General features: G+C 37.6%; 1 protein-coding gene and 2 non-coding genes across 3 annotated transcripts; all 3 read right to left on the bottom strand.

The window, feature by feature from the left end:
* Positions 1-1,150: 1,150 nt before the first annotated feature.
* LOC121743188 (eukaryotic translation initiation factor 2 subunit beta-like) lies at positions 1,151-6,554 on the bottom strand. Its single transcript, XM_042136421.1, has 10 exons — positions 6,474-6,554; positions 6,119-6,192; positions 5,508-5,619; positions 5,344-5,399; positions 4,953-5,004; positions 4,782-4,870; positions 3,823-3,968; positions 3,401-3,543; positions 3,126-3,211; positions 1,151-1,467 (listed from the first exon to the last, which is right to left on the bottom strand). Exons 2-10 carry the CDS (start codon positions 6,176-6,178, stop codon positions 1,390-1,392), a joined length of 822 nt encoding a protein of 273 aa, XP_041992355.1. The 5' UTR covers positions 6,179-6,192; positions 6,474-6,554; the 3' UTR covers positions 1,151-1,389.
* On the bottom strand, positions 1,644-1,727 carry LOC121746316. Its single transcript, XR_006039016.1, has one exon. It is a non-coding gene; the product is annotated as a small nucleolar RNA SNORD34 (small nucleolar RNA).
* LOC121746317 lies at positions 2,256-2,339 on the bottom strand. Its single transcript, XR_006039017.1, has one exon. It is a non-coding gene; the product is annotated as a small nucleolar RNA SNORD34 (small nucleolar RNA).
* Positions 6,555-14,258: the final 7,704 nt, after the last annotated feature.

Raw genomic sequence — 14,258 nt, 5'->3', positions numbered from 1 at the left:
TTTAGGAGATGTTTTTTTGTATATTAAGTGGATAGAGAATATAGTATATTTATATTAATGTGAGAGAAAAATTTTCTGGAAAATGAAATGTGACATCTTTTATGTGACAAATTAAAAAGTAAAGTTTGACATGTGATACATTGTTAAGCTAATGCATATGTCGTTCTAAGCATTTGTAATGACTAAAGGTGGTCGTTGTATATAACAAAATTATTGGCGTGGGTGTACCTATTGAGTACTGGGTGTCAAATGAAAAATATCACCATAAATATAATAATTCTTCTATGTAATTGGATCACATCAAAATAGATGTATGAGTCTGTCCATTGAGTTTACTTTGAATTCAAATGTGAAAGCACCACAAATTTCCGTATTTCATTCAATAGCACTTGAGCATCAACTCCTTCAGCGACTGATTTGAGATCGCTCTTGTAGTTGCACACTTATAAAAATGTGCACCTAACATAATCTAATCCACCAATCAGTTCCATTAGTAACCAAACCATAAAGTAGGTCCAATATTTGCATTGACAACGGTTTATTTGATTTTGTCTTCTTTCTGTAGAATCGATTGTGTTGTTATATCACTTATATCTATATTTCCTACTAGTGGTCCTACAAATATTTCCAATTACCTTTTGACTGGAGTTCGATTGGTGTTGGGATCAAACGTAATCGAGAATATCTCCATCGTGAATGTGAGGTACAACCATCAACTCATAGTATATAGTCCCAAACTAAAAAAAGGAAAATCAATTTGTAAATACTCCATTCATATCTTATTAAGTAATAAAATTTTGATTCGTCACAGATTTTAAGTTAAAAAAATTAATGGAATATGAATCCCAAAACTATATATTTATTTTATAATAAATACGTATAAGTTGAATGAATTATTGTAATGTTGGTCTATTTATCCTATATAGTAAAAGTGAAAATGGACGCTAAAGGAGAGACGAACAAAATGGTAAAAGTGGACAGTTAATAAGGAAAATATGAAATACAACTTCAACTACAAAATTATTAAAAAAAATAGTAATTCCATATGTTCAATAGGATATTGAACATAGTAATCCCTTTAAAATAGTTACTTTTTCGTGCGAGAACATTTACAGAAGAACAAACTTAGGGAAATAGTAACTAAATAAAGTTAGACAGAGAGAGGATGGATTCTATATGTTCAATAGGAACCTCAAATATTTAATACTTGATGTTACAACCTCATCACTAGATTTTCAACCAAAACTTGCCATCAACCAATTTCATAGAGCAAAATGCTGTCTTATTAGCAAAGGATGCAGAATCTCAAAATCACTACCACAAAATCATCTACATCAACCACTTCCACAAGTATAGAACAAACTGTTCCAGAAGAAGACAAATACTTCATCATGTTCCAGCTTTCCGACGACCAACACGAGCCACAAATCCGGCCTTGATCTGGGCCACTGACCTCCCAGAACCACACTACAACAAATGAACAGCCATAAATAAAACACTTACCAATGATCAAGTTGAACCAAAAATATAAATATGTAATGAATCCATACAAGTAATTAATCAAATTGAAGAAAAAAGAACTTCAAGCGAACCATAAATTTCCAAGAGAAAATCAATGCTTTTTGGTAGTTATCAGCTTCCCCAAAGGCCTCAGACTTGTAAGAAAAGACTCTTCAACTAGATCAATCAGACAATGTAGGCAAATATGTTCATCATCACAGGCCTTTGGAGGGTGAATTTGTGAACGGTTTATAAAATAAGTCAGTTTGGTCATAAATATTTCCATGTGGCTCCAACTATTAATAAGCCTTGGGATTAGAGCTAGGGTATAAAAGGTCAAGAGTCAATTTCCTAATCATAAAACCTGAAAGCTGTTTCAAAACTGATCCAAATTTCCCCAAAAGTCTCAGACTTAGTACAATAAGACTCTTCAACTACAGCAATCAGACAATGTAGGTAAATATTTAAAATTTTAAATCATCACATACCTTGGGCGAAAACAATAAAAAAATCAATTTAGATCGGTCTCAGGAGAAAACCCTAAAACAATCACTTTACTAACAATGAATCGCATATGGTTTATAAAATAATCAGTTTAGTGCCAATGAATACCCTTATGGCTCCAGGCTCCTACAATTATACTAACAAAATGCCACCTGGGCACTGAATGACGGAATATATTGTCTCAACAAAGACTTGAATGATTTTGCCAAGTAATAGAGAATTGACACTGTTTTGAAAACTATCCAATCTCCAAAGGCCTCAGACTTATTTATGAAGACTCTTCAAATAGAACAATCAGACAATGTAGGCAAATATTTAGATCATCACAGGCCTCAACAATACAACAAAAAATAATCTTATTGCCATTTGCCAACAAATTTCCACAACAAACTGCACATTGTAACAACAAACAATGGAAAAGTGTTCCAAAAAAGGTTAATAATATTTCGGAAAATCATCTAACTTTCCACAGAGACCTCAGACTTAGTACTAAAACACTCTTCAGCTAGAGCTATCAGACAATGTAGGCAAATATATAGATCATCACAGGCCTCGACAATACAATGAAAAAACAACCTTATTGCCATTTGGCAACAAATTCAACAACAAACAGCATAAATTGTCACAACAAGCCATGGAACAAGGTCGAGGGTAAATAAATAAGTGATGCATAAGACTTTCCCTGTTTTAAGAAATCATGTACTTAAGAAGTGTTCGAAAAAGGTTTATAATGTTATCGGAAAATCATCCAACTTCCCCAGAGGCCTCAGACTTAGTATAAAAAGACTCTTCAACTAGAGCTATCAGACAATGTAGGCAAATATGTAAATCACAGGCCACCAGAGAATATTATAAAGAACCAGTTCACTGCCACAATATTTCCATATTACTTAAAAATTAACTGGCATAAAGAAAAATTATATTTATTGCACATCCCTAGACAAGTGCAAAATCTCATTGACAAAACCACAGAGAAACCAGTGCCAGATGAAATAAAAATAACATAGCCCATTATAATTTGGTTCAATGTATTACAGATGACCGAACAAATTTTCACAAGACTGTCAGATGCAAGAAAAACATTCAATGCACAAATACAAAGTAAGCAGATGAGGAACTACCTTCTCGCATCTGAGGAAGAAAAGACGATTCTCTTTTGAAAGAATAGTATCAGGACTTTTGCAACCATTGCATATGACATACTCATCTGCAGGTACCATTCCATAGAGAAGTTACTTAGAGCGGTATTATTTGTCAGTTTATTAATTATAGTCATACAAAGAGTACATAAAATACAACATGATCTAGCTTGGTGTGAAAATTAATACTCATATATCATATTTCACGACTACAAGCAATCCAGAAAATCTAGGGAATAGCAATGGAAAAAACTCACTAATGTAGCGTCGCAAGATTCCCTCAAAATTCTTGGGGGCAAACCTTCCTTTAACAACCAATCTTTGTTGGCCATCAAGAGACCCACTTGTTCCCATTTCAGCCAGAAGGAAAGTCATCACATGCTCTGGTTGTCTATGCATCCTGTGGAGAATGAAACCACAAAATGAAAAAATATAACATTTTCATATATCAATATGAAGAAGTTGTGAGCATTGAGAAAGAGCAAAAATAGTGATATGTAGATATAAAACATTGGCCAGATTATAATATAAAACAAAATTACGTGTGGTTTCAATTTTCAAACGGTTCCCACTTATGTTTGCTTTCCCTGTGTGTTTTGGAGTGGTGGGTGTTCGCAGACTAAATGATCAAAGATGTAAATCCATTTTATGCAATGGGAAATAGTAAGAAATGGCATACGTTTTGCAGAGATCCATGAAATTCACAAAAACAGTTTTCTTTGTGCCTTCACGAAGTACTTGAGGGGGTCTCATAACAGTTCTGCGCCTATCCCCTGCAAGCTCAGGGTTATTCTCTCGAAGAATGTTGAAAACTCTGCCAAGGAGCTGCACATGTTAAAGATATAATCAATATTCATGTGGAGACAGGTGAGAAGTAAAAGCAGGAAGAGCAAAAATCTTCATGAAAGTAGAATCAATAGTAGAAATTATGTGAATATAATTTCTTGATGGTGATTCGCTTGGGTGCTACATATTACCAGCAATTTAGAACAACAGACTAGCAATCAGCAAAATATTGGACAAAGCATCATCAGAAGATGAAAAATCTACAAATTGAACTAAATTAAATGTTCCAGGGTGAAGAGCTAAAAATATTTGGTGTATATTTGTTGCCTGCTTGATGAAGGACTGTCACAATGACAGCAAGGAAGTTCTAAGTTTTGGTGATCTAAACATCTAACTCCTATATAGACTTTCATACCAAGGCTTAAGAAGTTAAGAACATGCAATTCTGAACTGCGTATGATCAGGGTGGCAGGAAAAAAATTGACAGCTTATGCATCTTCAGAAGGAAAAAAAGCATAGCTTATCCATCATCAGATGCACTATTAAGACACGAGTGTTATTCTACAGATAAATAGGCAGCTGGGCCCTTGGGAGGATTCGACACTAAAAAACTATACATTGTCATAGTGAGTTAATTAGAATACAGAACAAACTTGACACCAAGGTATATATGATAGCCCAGTAAGCACAAGATAAAAAAAATTAAATAATAGAAGACATCATCCATCATCAATGAATGATGGCCAACAAGTAACATCACCACCTCATGGAATGGCAAATTAAGAGCAAAAAGAGAAAACTGATACGACAGAACAAAAGGGGATGGTTCACTTCATAGTGAGTCTCAAGTACCTCCTCATATTCATAATCCCGATCACTTCCTTCCCATGGATATTGTTGCAAAACAATTCCTTCTCCCTCCTCATCCTCTCCAATTGTATCTATAATTTTCATAAACAGATCAGTCAAACATAAACCAATAGATGAAGAGTATATCCAGTGCAGTCTAAAACAAGAACTTACCATCCATATCTTCTCCCACAGTTTCTTTTTCTTCATTCAGATCAGTATGTGCCTGCAACAGTTAAACATAATTAAAACATCCAATAAGTAATTACAACAAACAATAATACCCCAAATCACAAAATTCATAACAAATGTTATACACCCCCCGTGATTCGGCGCGGGTTTTAAGAAATGTGAAGAAACGTGAGTTGAAAAAGTCAGTGGAATGAGGGTCCCATATTTATATATTAGTTTTATAATAGAATGTGAGTGTAAAAAGTTAGTGGAAAGTGGGGTCCATTTACCAAAAATGGAAAAAAGCAAAGTGGACAACTTTTTACGGACAGACCAAAATGGTAAAACTGGACAATATTTCACGGACAGATGGAGTATATATATCATCACTCACCGCTTTCTTCTTTTTCTTTTTTAGACCAGCAAATGAGGTTTCAAGACCATCAGAAACTGCAGGGAAATGTGACATTTATAAGTGTCAAATCAAAGTACTTGAATATCAAGTTGTAAACTTGCAAGAAAATAAGAACTGACAAAAACAATGGATTAGATATATACCTGACAAGTTCTCAGTTTTCTCAGCTAGGGTATCAACAGAATCGTCATCAGCTAGTTCCTGAGCCACTGGTTTCTTTTTCTTCTTCTTCTTTGAAGGGTCAAATGGAGCTATCTGCATTGAAGCACTAGAAAGCTTAAGGAATCATTCTCACTAGACAAAGCATTCTTTCTAACAGATCTCTTTGGAAGAAATATACAAATACTCCTACTTAAGAAATATATATGAAATGCTTAATGACATACACTTTAAAACACCAGCATTTCTAAATTTTCAGCACAGGAACCCAGAAAACTATGCAAATACAATGCAACTGATACCCTCCTAAAACAAGGATGAAGCTAATCAAAGATTATTACTCCCTTCGCAACAATAGCAATATATACAGTCTTAAATTCTTTAACTCATTATCTAGTCGAACAATACTAACTTGCCTTTTTTTGCTGAGGTTGCTAATTAATTAAATTATCTTTGGTCAAATTGAATTTATCACAAAACAATTAAATGACAGCTACAAAAACCTACTATAAATCTAAGTTCCTTAATCATACTAATAGAGTAAAAAAATACTACTTGAATAGCATTGCAACCTAAGTAAAAGATACAGACTTACATCCCCAACATCATCCTTGACCTCTTCTTTCATCTCATTCTGATTATCGTCCTCCGTCATGATTGTAATAAGATCTGCAACATAAATCCAACAAATTGTTAAAAACTTTTCTATCGAAATAGCAGCTTTTAAACACTAATGAAATCATTCTGCAACTCAATCGAAGTTTATCAAAAACTGATTCTCATATCGCAAAAGAGATGGCGAAAAGGGCTCGATTTCTGCCTCTTCGCTGCCAAACTCAAGCCGCCGTGCTACCACAGCTCGATCTAGTTTCCTACTTTCCCCGTAGGTGATAAGAATTGAAACTCTTTAAACCCTAATTTCGGTAAGGATTCGAGAGAAGAAATTTTACCTTGGGTTGCTGCTTCGGAGAAATGAAAATATTCCGAGCTAGGATACGCAGCTTTGTATTATAGCCCTGGTATGATAACTATTGAGCTGGGCTATTTATTTAGGCTGGCCTTTTAAATATTATCGATACTGGCCCAATCATACATCTAAACCATTGTATTTTCCTTTTACTATTTCTTGGTTTTGTTGAAGGGGGTAACCTAAAGCTAATTAATTCTTTTCATCATATTTATATACAATTAGTACTCTCTCTATCCTATTATATTTGCCCCCACTTCTTTTTCGCAATTATTTTGAAAAAAAAGAAAAAAAAAAGTAAGATACTCTCTCTATCCGCCAATAGGAATCCCGTTTTTCCACTTTAGTTCGTCCACGAATAGAAATCCCGGTTCACTTTTACCATAAATAGTAATAGGATCTCACCTTCCACTAACTCACTCCACTCATATTTCATTTAAAACTAATATATTAGTGAGACCGATATTCCACTAACTTTTCTTAATATTTCTTAAATCCCGTGTCGGTAAGAAATGAGACTCCTAATGACGGATGGAGGGAGTGGATAATAATGTAGAGAAGACTATTTATTTTCCAAAATGACTGCAAAAAGGAAGTGTGTCAAGTAGCATGGGTAGGAGGGAGTAGTTAATTGTACCCCTTCTTTTTATTATACTAACTTTGTCCCAGCCATGAAAATAGTTTCAATTGTGAACGATTAGAGTTTTAATACACAATTAGTAAAGTACGAGAGAAAGAAAAAATTTATTTATTGTAAGTTTTTCACTTTATAAGGCAAGTCTTGTTTTCCACTAAATACGTCAACTATTTTTCTCCATATATATCTATTGTTTTGCTAATTTTGCATTGAAACTAGTATCTTAATACTCTCTCCTTCCCAAGTTAGTTGAGTTATATTTTTTGGGGGTGTATAGTTAAGTCATTTATTTTTTTGACAAAAACTTTATCATCTCTCTTATTTTATTCTCTTTCTTACTTTACACTCTCCACTTGAACCTTAACACAATAATTACTTAAATCTCATGCCAAAAAAATATGTCCAACTACCTCGGAACGGATGATGAAGTACTATTTTTCATAGACAAATATAGTAGATTTAGGTATTTTAAGAATTACAATCTTATTAAATTAATTAACATGACACCTAAATGACTATTGTAGTAAGTATTCAATCAATAGTGTATTGACTGTAGTTTATTTACTAGGACTGCATAATATACTTATTAATACCTTACAAAATAATCATATGAAACTTATTGTTGAATTTAATTTAATTTAGATACTAATAGATAAATTTGATGGGTATGTTCTTAGTAATATCAACCTAGATTTGGAGCCAAGTACAATTCACTTTATTTTTATGAAATACAATAAATAAATAGACACAAATGTTATAAATTGCAAGGATGATCTAACCTTTCCTTAGAGCATCCACAACCGTGCTCTTGCCAGCGGCATGGTTGTGGGCCCGACCCCACTTTTTCTGCCTGCTCTCTGGCAAGAGCACAACACCCACAAATGTGTTCTTCCGCAAGGACGAGCACAATTAATTTAAAATTCAATTACACAAAAACATTTCCATAATACTAAAATTCATTAAAAAACCACAATAAATATTATAAATTACAAATAAAATAAAAAAAACGTAATTAAAATCCTAAAAATTAAAAATTACATAATTAAAACCCTAAAAATTAAAAATTACATAATTAAAATACTAAAAATTAAAAATTACATAATTAAACTCCTAAAAATTAAAAATTACAAGATTATTGGCTAATATTACCCGATGAAGACTACGCATCCGGCGGCACCAACCCTAATTGTTTTTTGAGACCCAATATCATGTCCTCGTGCGTTTGAAGTTGCGTGGGGGTCATAGTTGACCTATCGGCCATATTGAGTTGGGCCAAAAGGGCCCACAACGAGTTGTTCGGGGGGTGGAGGTGGAACATAGGGTGCGGGTTCGGGTTCGGGGGCGGGGGCCGACAGAGTCGCGGAGCACCGGCGGTCGGCCGCCGCCTTCTTCCTTCCTTGCGGTCGGCGTTGGGAACCGCTTGGTCCGGCGTCGGGGCTACCCAAGTTAGCTCCGGCGAGTTGGCTAGCCACTTCTTCGGAGCCGGAGTCGGATAGGGATACCGACCTTGACCGTTTGGAGGAGCCGCTCGAGGAGGATGTTACGCCTCCCATATACCTCGGGTGGAACCGCGTTTCCTGCCAAACGTTGAGGTACTTGAACGACTTACCGTTCAAGGATTGGTAGGTGCTCAGCGCGGCAGTGATGATGTCGACCTCGCTCCGGCCGCTCCCGACATTCCGCGACTCCTGGAGGAAACAGCGATTGAACTTGCCAATTTCTTCGTTGGCTCGGTCGATGCAGTTGCGCACCATACTCTCGTTGCGCTTGATCGTTCCCGGCGGCCGGTTTGCATTGTACCGGCGAGAGACGCGCCACCAAAAGTGATTGCCGGATTGGTTCGTGCCAACCGCCGCATCTTCGGAGATTTCGAAGTACGCCTTGAACAATTTATCCATCTCCGCCGGAGTGTACGGTGTTCGGACACCGCTACGAGTAGGAGCCGACGGAGTTTGGGAGGGGGCAGTCGGCCTAGGCTCCGGTGTCCACCCGTATCGCCCTTCGGAGGCACCTTGGTCGTCTATTGGGTATGGCCGGTAGCCACCTGGAAAGACCGAATCTTGGATGAGAGGAAGGGCCGAATATTCCGTTTCCGGACTAGGAAACGGTTGTGCACCAAACCATTCGGGGTTCCAACCGTGAGAGGGCGGGTTGTCATCGCCTTGGCCGGACATTGTTAGGGTATGAGAGAATGAAGATGAAAATGGATATGGGAGAATGAAGATGAGAATGGATATTGGAGAATGAAGATGAGAATTATGTAGTTTGATGTGAATATTTGGGTGTGAAAGTGGGGGTATTTATAGATGAAAATGTGTATTTTTTGGGGGAAAAAATAAAAAAAATAAAAAAAGTGTAAAAAACGTTAATAAACGGTTATAATTTTGTTGGGAAGTGAATTTTTTTTATAGTATTTTTTATCGCTTTTTTAAATTAAAAACCGATTTAAAATTAAAAAAAACATCTAAAGGCAACGGCTATGCCGTTAACCAATCACCGCGCGATACGTCAGCTGCTCGCTGGCGTGGCGGCGAGACACATCCGTTCCAGCGGCGCGGACGGCGGTGGCGTTGCGGATGCTCTTAGGGTCATTGTATAAATTTTTTTGAAAGAAAGACGTCAAACGACAACATTTTGAGATGTTTTAGAACTTTGATTGTGTAATTACAAGGTTACCCCTTATCAATATAAAATGAAAAACATTATTCTCACTCGTTCATTCACTCTCGAAACCAAGTATTCTACAACACAAAATATTAAGACTTTGGCCACTTTCCAATCATGCATATGCCAAACGTTTGTATCACTATAAAAGAACTGATAAGCATTGACTACTAGCTTTAGAGAAAAGAGTCACATATATATTTGTATTTGCAAAACTTGGCTAATAGCACAATAGGGTAAGATAATCGAGTGCAAATCTCTATTAATCATACATTGGGTCAGGGGCGGACGCAGAAATTTATGTTAGTAAGGGCTTTACTTAAAAGTAGAACTATACGAGAAATTAAAAATGGTCTTATTTGTGGACGGAATAACTTTTAACGCGTATTAGTAACATAGCAGAGATAAAAAGAAATGGTGGGTAAAGTGCATGAGAGAAAGAGAAAATTAGTGAAAATATTTCATAAACAAAAAAAACACTAACTTTTGTGGACATACCAAAATAAAAAATTAGATAATTTTTTGAAAACAAATGTAATGTTTTCTATGATAATATATAGCAAAAATAATACAAAATATTTTTGCATAATTAAACTTAAAAAAAAGAGAAAATTGTATCTCATGGTTTAAAGTCACTAAGAAAACAAATTTTGAGTTCAATGGATTATTTGCAAAGAAAATTGAAATAATAGTACTTAATTGATAAAAGTAACCACGCATCATCTGGGTCGTTCATCAGAGACCACCAAGATCGACGGACATGATTTGAAGGCAACGGTTGAATCAGTTGGGATGTCGTTGCAGCTGGAATAGCTCGCCGTTGAAGGAGCGTGCATTCTCCATATATAAAGGAGAGATCAGATGCATGCACAAGCAGAGTGTGTGTGCATAGTAACTGACACGAATCAATTCTTGTTTTCATTTGCTTGATTAGCTTTTGGAGAAAAAAGTGAGATTAGAGGCAAGTGTGAAGTTTTGAGAGTTGTATTCATCATCGTTGTAATCTTCAAATCATCATCAATAAAGATACCTTCTTCCTCGCCCGTGGACGTAGATCGAAAGATCGAACCACATAAAATCCGTGTGTCCATTTCTTTGTTGTTCTTGCGTTTTACAAATCGGTGGCCAACTATAACAAGTGGCGCCGTCTGTGGGAAGGGTTTCAGATCCGATTGGTTATCGATGGCGACGGCGAGATTCGAAGCGGAGAAGTTCTCGGGGAAGAACGATTTTGCTTTGTGGCAGATCAAAATGAGAGCTCTGGTGATTCAGCAAGGGCTTGATGAAGCCATTGCACCGGATGATTCGAAAGGAAAGGAGAAGAAAGATCTCGATGAAAAGGCTGTGAAGAATAAGGTTGAAATTGCCAAGAAAGCACACATCGCTATTGTTCTCAACCTCACTGACAAGGTGTTGCGCGAGGTTGCGAAGGAGACCACGGCGCTTGGGGTATGGACGAAGCTCGAGGACATGTACATGACCAAGTCTCTCGCCAACCGCCTATACATGAAGTAATGTCTGTTCTCATACAAGATTCTTGAAGATCGATCTTTCGCAGAACAGATATATGATTTTAATAAGAATCTTGACGATTTAGAAAATGTTGATGGCCCGATGAAGAATGAGGATAAGGCCATCATGCTTCTGAATGCTTTGCCTAAATCCTATCAGCACCTCAAGGATGCAATGTTATTCGGCAGAAATGCAGAATCTGGGATTACCTATGAGGAAGTTCAATGTGCTCTTCGCTCAAAGGAGCTGGAAAAGAACTCATCTGCATCAAGTGAGAGCAATGGCAATCAAGCTCTGAATGTGAAAGGCTTCAAGGGAAAGAAGAAGAAATGGTCGGGATCATTTAAACCCCCTCAACAACAGAAGCAGCATGATGGGGGGAAGGAGACAAGGAGCTGTCATTATTGCAAAAAACCCGGGCATCTCAAGAAAGACTGCTTCTCTAGGAAGAAGAAGCAGACTGAAATTTCTCAGAACCAAGCTGATTTAGCCCTGGAGGAAGAACCGGCTCAGGTTATGAACATCATAGGAAGAGAGATCGAGAGGGCTTGGATCATGGATTCCGGGTGTAGTTTCCATATCAGCTCTTGCAGGGACTGGTTTGAGAATTTTCTTGAAGCAACCGGGTCAGTGATGCTTGGCAATGATCAAGTCTGTGCAGTAAAGGGAGTTGGAGACATCAGGCTCAAGACCAACAACGGTGCAGTCAAGATCATCACTTAAGTGAGGTACATTCCAAGCATCAAAAGGAATCTTATATCAGTTGGTGTTCTGGAGTCAAAAGGGTTCAAGATAATTTCTGAGAATGGGCAGATGATTGTTTCAAAGGATGGTGTTGATGTGTTGAGAGCCAAGAGAAAGAATAGCTTATATTATCTGGAGGCTGAGGCTATAGTTGGATCTTTGAATATAGCAGAAAAGGTTGGCTTTGAGAGATGGCACAAGAGGCTAGGACACATTGGTGAGACTGGTTTGAAGGAGCTCATCAGAAAAGGGTTGGTTCGGGTAGATGATCCTTCAAGGCCAAACATATGTGAGCATTGTGTCTTGGGAAAAAGCAAGAAGCTACCTTATGAGGCTGGTACACATTCATCCACACAGATATTGGATTATGCTTATGCAGATTTGTGGGGGACTGCAACACCTCTGACCTTGGGAGGAGGAAAGTATTTTTTGTCCATCATTAATGACTATTCAAGAAAGGTTCGAGTATTCATACTGAAGGATAAGTCACAAGCTTTTGAGAAATTCAAGGAATGGAGTCAGGAAATGAAGCTCAAAGCTGGAAAACGTTGAAGTGCTTGCGGACTGATAATGGCCTTGAGTTCTTATCAAATGAATTTGAGGTTTTCTGCAAGAGTAATGGGATCACCAGGCACAGAACAGTTCCAGCCAACCCACAGCAGAATGGAGTGGCTGAGAGGATGAATAGGAGTCTCTTGGAGAGGGTTAGGTGCATGCTGGGATCATCTGGCCTTCCCAAGAACTTCTGGGGAGATGCAGTGTCTACAGCAGCCGTTTTAATCAACAATTCACCTTCATCAGCAATAGGAAATGAAATACCGAATGCAAGATGGTATGGGAGAGATAACAACTACAGGGCATTCAAGGTTTTTGGCTGCAGAGCCTATGCCCATTGTAAGCAAGGCAAGCTCAATCCTAGGGCTCTTAAGTGTGTGATGGTTGACTATCAACATGGAGTAAAGGGGTATAGACTATGGTGCACAGAAACGGGGAATCATAAGATAATCATCAGCCGGGATGTGGTCTTTGATGAAAAGAATATGCCTTTTCTGAGTACTGATGGTCCCATAGACTCTAGCCAAAGAACTGATGTGGCTGGGACTTCTGAGCAGGAGATTTCTGATGGATGTGGAGTTGCTGAGATGAGTCCAAATCTTGGTAAAGGTGGAACATCAGATGGAGGTGGAGCTACTGAGCCAGGTAACTTTGATCCTAATACTGATGGCTCAGAAGCACCAACACAGATAGGTAGTGAATACAAGTTGGCTAGAGATAGAGTTAGAAGAGAAATCAGAAAGCCTACCAGATTTAGTGACTATGAGATGAGCTTTTTTACTCTGTGTGTAGCTGAGGTTATTGAATATGCTGAACCCTCTAGCTACGCAGAGGCCATCAGAAACAAAGAAAGTGGAGAATGGCTCAAAGCCATGAAAGAGGAGATTGAAAGCTTGATGAAGAACTGGACCTGGATATTGGTAAAAAAATCCCATGACTCAGAAGATAATCAGCTGCAAATGGATTTATAAGAAGAAGATTGAAGTAGGGGAGACTGAGAAAATCAGATTCAAAGCAAGGCTTGTGGCTAGAGGTTTCACTCAAGAAGAAGGGGTGGACTTCAACGAGGTTTTCTCACCTGTTGTTAAGCACACTTCAATCAGGATTTTGCTGGCTTTAGTTGCTAAAAATGGTTGGGTCTTGCATCAGCTAGATGTGAAGAAGCCTTTCTCCATGAAGAGTTGGAGGAAACCATTTACATGCATCAACCAGAGGGCTTTGAAGTCCCGGGAAGTGAAGGTATGGTTTGTTTGCTAAAGAAAAGTCTGTACGGGTTGAAGCAAAGTAGCAGACAGCGGTACCTCAAGTTTGATGAACATATTACTGCTATGGGATTCAGGAAATCAGATTTTGATAGCTGTGTATTCATAAAAGAAAGGGATGGAGCTGCAGTTGTGTTTCTTCTCCTCTACGTGGATGATATATTAGTAGCAGCTGCAAGTGATACTGAAGTAATCAAAGTGAAGGCAGAACTTGAAACAAGGTTTGACATGAAAGACTTGGGAGAGGGTAGGAGGATACTTGGAATGGATATAGTCAGAAACAAAGAGCAAAGGGAGTTGAGGTTGATCCAATCTGATTATATCAAGAGATTGTTGCTGAGGTATCAAATGAATAATGCAAAGGCTGTGAGCACCCCTTTGGCAGCTCATTTCA

Source organism: Salvia splendens, chromosome 8 (genome assembly GCF_004379255.2).
Source record: "Salvia splendens isolate huo1 chromosome 8, SspV2, whole genome shotgun sequence".
In the NCBI taxonomy this organism is placed as follows: domain Eukaryota; kingdom Viridiplantae; phylum Streptophyta; class Magnoliopsida; order Lamiales; family Lamiaceae; genus Salvia; species Salvia splendens.
This window is presented reverse-complemented; position numbering and strand designations above follow the sequence as displayed.